Here is a 9,504-nt window from a genome sequence, read left to right on the forward strand (position 1 = left end):
TAAGGAGACGCGATGACTGAATGTCATGTGGGGTCCTGGGTGGGATCCTGGGACAGAAAATGGACATTAGAGATAAACTAAGGAAATCCTAATAAACAACAGACTTTAGTTAATAATAATGTATCAAAACTGGTTCGTTAATTGTAAACAGATCCGGGGGAACTGGATATGGGGTATATGGGAATTCTTCATACTATCTTAACAATTTTTCTGTATATATAAAACTGTTCTAAAGAACAAGGTCTTTTTTTTTTTTTTTTTTTTAAGGAAAAACAAATGTGTTGGATGAATGAATAGAACCGTGGCCCTGCCATCTCCCAGGTGTCTGACCTTGGTCAAATTACTCCATTTCTCTGTGCCTCAGTTTCTGCATCTGTAAAATGGGGATGAAACCATTGGCACTATATAGGGCTGCACTGAGGACAGGCAGAGCAAGTGAAGCCAGAACACCTTCATCCTGATCAAAGTTGGGTGGGGGCTGCTGCTAGAATTTTGGGTGAGTAGCAAAGGAGGGGTGTGCTCAAATGTCCCCCCAGCTGGGGAGAGAGGCGGGGCTCCACCTTCTGGCTTAAAGTGAGCACTGTCCTCCATAGCTCCAGGTGCCGCGCCCCACACAGGTGGGCGGATAACAGGTAGAACTTTTTCTTCCTTTCCCACTGCAGCTGCTGGCACCTGGGGAAGGTAACCTGAGAAGGGAACGTGGTGGGGGTGGGTGGGTAAAGATGACATTGGCGACATGGCCCCTAAGAAATCACAGGTCTCCAGAATGTCACTTCTTTAATGTCTACCCCACAAGGGGCCCCGCAGAAGGTGAGGGAATAAATACAGGTTGTTACGATACAGCATGCTTGGCCCCCCAGCCTGGGAAGGAGGGGGATCCTGCGGGTCTCGGTTTCTCTCGTCTGCAAACCAGGGCAGGATACATTGAAAGGCACAGCGTTCCTTTGGCGTCTCGTCCCCCTGGCAAAGGCAAGTCCCTGCCCTACCCTGATTCTCAGGCTGGGAGATGCCCTCCAGGAGGGAGTTCCTCCTCCTGTCCACTAGGGGACCCCACAATCCACTCCAGAAGGCGCCTGAAGGGCCACTCCCCATCATCCCAGCTGTGCATCACTCCCAGACTCCTGCCCAGGAGGTGACATGCCCAGAGGTGGGGCTCTTGAGAGACACCCACCCACCCAAGTCCTCAATCCCTGATTTCTTCACCTTTTCCTACACGCTGGCATCCCAAAGGACCACTTTGCTCCCCCCTTTTCAAAGGAGGTAAACTGAGTCAAAGGAAGGGGAACTCAGGGGGGGGCTGTCCTGGTGAGAAACAGAGAGGAGAGGGGGCGGGCCATCCATCCTTCGCCTCGCTCACGAATGGGCCTCCTGCCACCCGGGCCTGAGGCTGGAGCCACAGGAGGGGCATTTGGGGGCCACTCTGGCCACCCACCTGCCCACAGGTGCCACCTGCCCCCTACGGGGCCTGGGTCACAGCAGGTTGATCTCATCCAGGTAGCGGGCGAGCACCGAGTCCCGCACATCCTTGAAGACCTTGCGGATGTTCTGCGTGTCTGTGGCACACGTGTAGTGGCTGAAGAGGCGTCGGGAGCGAGGGCCCTTCTTGCTGCCCTCGGGGCCGTCCAGGCAGCCTGTGTACATGCTGGTGTACATGCCCAGGATAAACCTCTTGGCTGCCTCCACGTCTTGCTTGGGGCCTGCAGGGAGAGAAGTGGGGCAGGGGGAGTCAGGACCTTATGTCTCTTGGGACATAAGGGGGCTCTGGAGACCCTCTTCGCCATAACCAGGGCTGGAAGGATCCGGGAAATTCTCCCACTGTCCTTTCTGGGTTGATGCCATCTTTAGTCATCATAGCTGGTCACATGACTCATGCCCAGCCAAGGGGAGCATCAAAGGTTGGCTTGCAAAAGTCACATGACCTGAAATGAACGAATGAGACTCAGCTCTGGGACTTTAGACAACTGGGTTAAAGAAAGACCCTCTCTCTTGGCTGGGCATGGAGCTGGGAAAGGTGGGAGCTGCAGGGCTGTGCAGATAGGGAAGTTGAGGCCCAAAGAGGAAAAGGGAGCGCCCACAGTCAGCCTGGGAGGCTGCCCTGGTGAGGCATGTTGGGGAGCTCAATGCACACATAGTGAAAGCACAAGGTCAGTTAAGGGCTTCCGGAGTGCTACTCCTGTATCTCTGTGACGCACTAGCTGGGTTGTCTAATAGGTTAATTTCTGTAAGCTTTGTGAGCCTCAGTTTCCTCATTTGTAAAATGAGGACCTAGCCTCATAAAGCTGTTGTGAAGATTCAACATTGTGTAGAGGTCTCGGTGTTTACTCAACAGAAGCCTTCGTGATTGTGAGAGATCAACATTCTTTCAGAATTGGCAGGGTAGTTTGGTGGTTAGGACCAGTGTTTCCACATCCAGGTCCAGGTAGCCTGGGTTCAAATCCTGCCTCTGCCACTCACGGGCTTTGTGACTCTTGGTGAGGGACTGCACCACTCTGTGCCTCTGTTTCCCCATCTCTATAATGTGAGAAGAATACGTCCTACTGCATAGGGGTTTTAAGTAAGAATTAAACTAGCCAGGTAGAGTGTATCCATCAGGGTGGTAGATGTGTTAGCTGTTGCTATTGTTTTATTTTTATTATTATTATGATTATTGTCATAATATTATTTAGTACAGTGGAAGGAAGGGCTGAGAGCCAATAGTTGGCAAAAGGTGTGCTGGTCACTTGTCCCGGGAGGAAGGATAACTTGTGGGGGTTCCCATCGACCTGAATAAAAGACAAATCCCTCAAAACTATCCACCTTACCCTGTTCTCAAATCCTCTACGCCGTGGCTTGATTCCCAGGGCTGCTCAGATGGGAAGGGGGTTGGGAAGTCCAGGCCTGCATCCTGCAACAACTCAACATCTCTCTCCCAGACCCTGAGTCTTGTGGGTGTTATTGACTGAAATTGGCCTCACAGGCTCTGAGATGTGACAAGACCAGGGGTCAAATCTTGGTGACTTCACCAAAGCTTATGTTTACGGACTAGACCAGGTGCCAGGCATGCACTGAGGGCTTCATCTACCATGGTGGCTTGTATACTGGGGTGGACAGTGTCTCCCAAAATTCTATGCACCCAGATCCTCAGACCATATTTGGAAACAGTGTCTGCAGATGTCATTAAATTTAAAATGAGCTCATAGTGGATTAGGCTGGGCCCTAAATCCAGTGACTGGTAGCCTTATAAGAAGAGAAGAGGATGCACAGACATAGAGAGAGGAAGGCCACTTGAACATGAAGGCAGCGATTGGAGTGATGCGTCTACAAGTCAAGGAGCATTGGCCACCACCAGAAATAGGGACAGAGGCACGGAATGGGTTCTCCCTCAGTCTTCAAAGGAACCGACCCTGCCAACACCTTGATTTTGGACTTCTAACCTCCTGAACTGTAAAGGAATACATTTCTGTTGTTTTAAGCCACCTCGTCTGTGGTAGTTTGTTACGGCAGCCCTAGGAAATGAAGACAGCTTGTCTTCAAGATGGCAGCCATCGTTTCCCTCCCTCCCCTATTTTGAATCTGGTCTGGCTTGAGCGATTTGCTTGACCAATAGAATGTGAGAGAAGTAACGTTCTGACACTTCTGAGTCTTGGTCATGAGAAGCAGCTTCCACCTGGGCTGAAGTCTGGCTACCCCGAGACAGCCATCCTGTAAGGAAGCCCAAGCCACATGCAGAAGAGGCCATCTTGGAAATGGATCTCCAATCCCAGCCACCCACATGGATCAGAGACAAACTTACCCAGCTCAACCCCTCCCAAATTCCTGACCCACAAAATCATGAGCAAAGTAAAATGGCTGCTGTAAGCCACTAAGTTTGGGGAGAGTTTGTTTTTCAGCAATAGCTAAGTGAGAGCTGTTTTTGGAAGGGGAAGGGTATAGAACGTCCTAGAACCACTCACCCTGGAAACTGGGGAAGTAGGTAGCCAGGTGGGAGGTGTGGATTTTCTCTTCTAGAATGTCGGTTTTGTTGAGGAACAGAATGACGGATGTACTCTTGAACCAGGGAAGTTCCAGGATGGTGCCAAACAAGGCCAGGCTCTCCTTCATGCGGTTCTGTGTTGGGGGGAGAAACAGGTCCTTGCTCCACCAGGCCAGCTCGGCCCCAGCAGGAGACCCTCCCCACATGGAGATGGGGCCGTTGGCCAACTATCCACGGGATTGGCCTCGTCCCTACCTGCCGGCTGGGTCAGAAGGGGTGTGCCCACACTTCGGGGTGCCTAGCTGCCTGTGTGCACCTATATCGGGTTGAAGAGTGTCCTTCGAAAATTCATGTCCACCTGGAACTTCAGAGTGGAACTTATTTGAAAATAGTGTCATTGAAGATGTAATTAATTCAGATGAGGCCATGCTAGATTAGGGTGGGCCCTACGTTCAGTGACTGGTGTCCTTCTGAGAAGAGGAAATTTGGACACAAACACTGGGAAGAAAGGAGTCCACGTGAAGACAGAGGCAGAGATGGCAGTGATGTGGCCACAAGCCAAGGGACACCAAGGATGTCCAGGGGCCCCCAGATGCTGGAAGAGGCAGGAACGATCCTCCCCCAGAGATTCCAGAGAGAGCTCGCCCCTGCCAACACCTTGATCTCAGACTTCTGGCCTCCAGAACTGGGAGAGAATACATTTCTGTGGTGTTAAGCCCCCCAGTTTATGGTCACTTGTGATGGTAGCCACAGGACACTCTGAGAGGGACACTCAGACACTGGAGTAGGGTGGTCCCAACCCAATATGAGTGGTGTCCTTATAAAAAGAGGAAATTTGGACACAAAGTTGGTGCATGCATGTGCCCGTGTGTCCATGGAGGTATGTATGACTCAGCAGAGGACATATCTATGAATGGGTGAGACAGCACCCAGCTGTCCCTTGGTGTGGCCAGCACGTGGACAGGAATTTCCATACGTGTGTGTGTGTGTGTGTCTGCGGTCCCGGCCATACACATGCTTGTGGGTCTGTGTTTCAGGGTGCAACAGTCTAATGACAAAAGGGCAGAGGGTAAAGCTCTAAGCCAGGCCAGGCACACACAGGACCGTTCAAGAGCAAGGACGGGCTGGCCGGTTAGCTAAGTGTGCGGAGCACGGTGTTAATAACACCAAGGTCAAGGGTTCCATCCCCATACCAGCCAGCAGCAAAAAAAAAAAAGTAAGGATGGGCCTTTCCGGCCACAGAGCTCCCTGCTCAGATGAGTGTCACTGGGCCAACAGGAGGAGAGTGGAGGACACGGTGGCCCTGTACCCACCTCCTGGTTGTTTTCCTCCAGACACTGGTCGTACTCGCTCAGGGAGGCCAGGTAGATGAGGGCGATCACGTTCTCAAAGCAGTGGATCCACTTCTTGCGCTCAGACCTCTGGCCCCCGACGTCCACGATCCTATGGGCAACCGGGAAGCCCCCTTTCAGAGCTCAGGCCTAATGAGGACCCCACTATGTGGCACCTGACCCCAGTCACGTCAGGGATATGCCAAGATCAGTAACAGCAACAGCAAGAATTCGGGACTGCCACTGGGCCGATGCCTCTAGTGGTTTATCTCATGTCGTCCCCAGGAGGCAGAAACTAATCTCACGCCCATTTTACAGAGGAGAAAACTGAGAGGCAGGGAGTAGAGGAGATCTTCCCAAGCTTGGGCTACACTGGCCTGCCTGCTTTCTACCCCACGGTGGAGGGTGGCAGGTTGAAGAGATCTGAGATCTACTCTGGTTCTGGCTGGGTGCCCCTGGGAGGAAATGGCCAAATGAGTCCAGGACTCAGTTTCCCCATCAGTGAAATGGAGCCACTGTGTTCTGAGTGGCCATGGGAGTATCCAGTGGCCACACAGGTGGGCGCAGGGCTGTTCCAGAGCAAGCGCCAGCCCCTCGTCTGTGGCCTAGGAGAAAGGCCAGCTGCCACTCCACACGCCACGACAAAAGCCTGACCCTTCCCCCACCTTCTTGTTCTCTCTTCTAAGAAGTGTGGGTCGCTGATAACAATCTGTGCATCATTTCCCTGGGGGTGCAACTCTGACTCAGGAAAGGCTGGCGTGGACGCTTTGAGCCCAGGCCGGAAACCTCAAAGCGGGAAGGGACTTGACCCCTGTACAGGAGGGGAAACCAAGGCCGGTGACTCAGCAGTTGGGTTATGACTGGTGCCTGCATCTCCTGATCTCTGAGACCAACCCCTCTCACACGTATTCAGAGTCCCTCAAACCCCCATATCTGGAGTGGGATGCGGGGTGCAGCGATCGAGAGTGGGGCTCTGCAGACAGACAGGTGTGGGGTTGGCGACATGCTGGCTGAGGGGCTGCAGGCATCAGCTCTGTCTCGGGTCTCAGTTTCCTCTCAGCTCTTGCTCCATTCACCAGCCCCTCTCCTCAGCTGAGAACATCACAAGTCTCCTCACCTAAAAATCACCTCCTCAGCACGGCCTTCCCCTGGACTTCCCCAAACTCTACCTTCACTCCTAAACTTTAACCCACCCGCCCACCATCCACCCACCATCCATCCACCCATCCACCATCCATCCATCCACCCACCCACCCATCCACCCATCCATCCATCCATCCATCCACCCATCCACCATCCATCCATCCACCCATCAACCATCCATCCATCCATCCACCCACCCATCCACCCATCCATCCATCCATCCACCATCCATCCATCCACCACCCATCCATCCATCCATCCACCATCCATCCATCCATCCATCCATCCACCATCCATCCACCACCCATCCACCCATCCATCCATCCACCATCCATCCATCCATCCACCACCCATCCACCCATCCATCCATCCACCATCCATCCACCAATCCATCCACAATCCACCCATCCATCCATTCATTTACCTGCCCACCTGTTCATCCACACATTCACTCATCCTTCCATTTACCCATCCACCCACCCATCTATCCATCCACCCATCCTTCTATCCATCCACCCATCCACCCATCCTTCTATCCATCCACCCATCCTTCTATCCATCCATCCATCCACCCATCCTTCTATCCATCCACCCATCCTTCTATCCATCCACCCATCCTTCTATCCATCCACCCATCCACCCATCCTTCTGTCCATCCACCCATCCACCTACCCATCCATTCCCTTCCATCTTTTCAACCATCCACCCACATTTACCAACTTCCACTCTGATCTTGTGCCGATGACTAAAGCAGAAGAATCACACTCAGCTCCTGACCTTGCGGGGCGCTCTGTCTAGTGGAGGACACCCATGGTAAATGGACAGATTAGGAACCTGCCTGGTGAGGACTATTGCAGAGGCAGAATAGCATGTTTGGGAGATCCAGGAAAAGGGACAGGGGTCTGTCTCAGGCATTGCCCTGCACCCCTCCTCAGCTCCCTGCCACCATCCTATGGCAACAGCTTTCACTAAGGCCATCAACAACCCTCTAACTGCCAATCAGAGAGTCGTCTTTCACTGTGTTCTTCTTGACCTCTCGTTGACTTTTGACATTGGCCATCACTCTGCTGGACGACCCCTTGCTGCACCGACCCCTCTATCTTCCAGCTTGCACCTGTGTGCGTCTGGTCTGGCCACCTCCCAGATGCCCCCAGGCACATCAGACTCATCTGTCCCAAATGACTTCATTGTGTGATCACCCCCACCTGCTGGCTCCACCATCTGCCTCGGTCCCTTTGGCATAGCCCTGACCACAGAGCCACTGTTTCCTCCTCCCCAGCAGCCCCTGAAGGGTTGGGACTGGCCAATTCCCATTCACCCTTCAATACCCCAATACCAATGTCCCTTCCTCCAGGAAGACCTCCCCTTGCTGGAGGTGTCTGTGTCCGACTTTGCCTCCTCCAGCCTGGAAGCCCTTTGAGGGCCGGGACTAGGAAACTCCTGGTCATCCTTCAGGGCCCCGCTCCTGTGCCCACCTACGGAACGCCCTCCCCACCCCAGCCCAGGCTGAGCGCTCACCGCAGGTTGGTTTTCTGCACGGAGAAGCAGTACTCATTGATGCCGGTGGTGGGCATGCGGCTGCGGAGCACATCTTGGGCCGTGGGGACGTAGCCGTCCTCGGTGATGCGCTCCAGGTGGGACAGGTAACTGTGGAGCAAGAAGCCCTGAGGCCCGGCCCTGCAGCCAGCCTCCCTTTGCTTCCCAAACCCCCACGTGGGGCCCCGCGAGACCCTGCTGGGCAAGGAGAGCCCCCTGGGGTTTGCAGGTGGCCAGGAGCACCCCCGTGAGGCAGCGGAGTGTTGGCGAGAAGGAGCCTCACCCCAAGGACAGTGTGACATCAAGAATAGCCTCACTGGGAAGCAGCATCACCTTCAGACAGGTGTCACCCCAAAGGTGACAGTGCCCCAAGAACAGAGACAGACTGAGAAGGGGGCCCCAGGCCACCCAATCACCCTGGACATCCAATATCATTCCCAAAACAGCAGCACCCCCAAGAACACCACCACTGTACAGCAGACTCACCCCAGGAAGGACACCACCCTGAGGCAGGGTCACCCTGGGGAGGACACCACCCTACAGCAGGACCATCCCACAGCCAGTCAGTGTGCACAGCATCTCCTGCAGTCTGGAGACAGCTTGGGGCCCCCTCTGCCAGGTTTGGACCCCTGGGGCAGGGTCTACACTGGCTGCATCTCAGCCTCCGGTGTGCCCGGTGCCCGCCCTGCCCTCAGCCCTCCCGCACGCTCCCGAGCCCAGGCCCGCAGACTCAGACTCACTACACGGCCGAGTCGAGCAGGTGGAACTCGCGCCGGCGCTCGTAGCAGGCCCGGACGCCGGCGTCACTCCACAGCCACTGCATGGACACGGCGTAACGCTTCTCGAACGTGGTCACTTTGTAGGGGTCTTGGCTCATGACCAGGCTGGCGTGGTGCTGGAGACGGACGGACAGGGCCAGTCGGGCAGCCTGTTGGAGTGGGGCTGCCCCCATCTCTGCAAGCCCCCCTTGCCTCTCCCTCAAGCAGATTCTCTCCCTCTGCCTTCTTTGCTCTCCTGGCACCCGTCTGATGGCCCCTGTGCCTCTGATTAGTCCTTCATATGTTCACGTATGGATCTGCAGGGGGAAGGGCACAGGCCGCAGCACAAGCAGCAGCAGAGGACACGTATGCAGGATAGAAATGACACCCATGGGTACTGATCACCTCCTAAGTGTCCGGCACCTGCTGGCTCTTTACATGGAGTGGCTCTTTGATGCCTCACTGACTCCTCTGACACAAGTCACTATGGGGTTGTCCCCATTTTACAGATTAGGTGACTGAGGCACAGAGCAGTGAAGCAATCTGCCCTGAGCTGGTCCCCCAGCAGGTTCCCCACAGTGACTTCTGCTCCATCCAGGCTCCAGCATTGTTCGGACCTCTGTGATGGACTCTGGGCTTGTGTGTGCACACGTGCGTGGATATGTATCTGGGCGTGGGCATGTGCTTGTGGGTACATGAGTGTATGCTTGTGTGCATTTGCGTGTGTGCCTAGGTATGCGTATGCGTGGGCATTTATATGTGGGTGCTGGCATGTGCATTTATG

At 54.3% G+C, this 9,504-nt stretch overlaps 1 protein-coding gene across 1 annotated transcript; it reads right to left on the reverse strand.

The window, feature by feature from the left end:
• Nucleotides 1-1,427: 1,427 nt before the first annotated feature.
• Nucleotides 1,428-8,914, reverse strand: GNA15 (guanine nucleotide binding protein (G protein), alpha 15 (Gq class)). The gene is made up of 5 exons (XM_008593177.1): nucleotides 8,703-8,914; nucleotides 7,945-8,073; nucleotides 5,266-5,395; nucleotides 3,933-4,086; nucleotides 1,428-1,697 (listed from the first exon to the last, which is right to left on the reverse strand). The coding sequence occupies exons 1-5, from the start codon at nucleotides 8,912-8,914 to the stop codon at nucleotides 1,471-1,473; spliced, it is 852 nt and encodes a 283-aa protein (XP_008591399.1). The 3' UTR covers nucleotides 1,428-1,470.
• Between the last annotated feature and the right edge of the window lie 590 nt (nucleotides 8,915-9,504).

This window comes from Galeopterus variegatus, unplaced genomic scaffold (assembly GCF_000696425.1).
Source record: "Galeopterus variegatus unplaced genomic scaffold, G_variegatus-3.0.2 Scaffold8828, whole genome shotgun sequence".
NCBI lineage: Eukaryota > Metazoa > Chordata > Mammalia > Dermoptera > Cynocephalidae > Galeopterus > Galeopterus variegatus.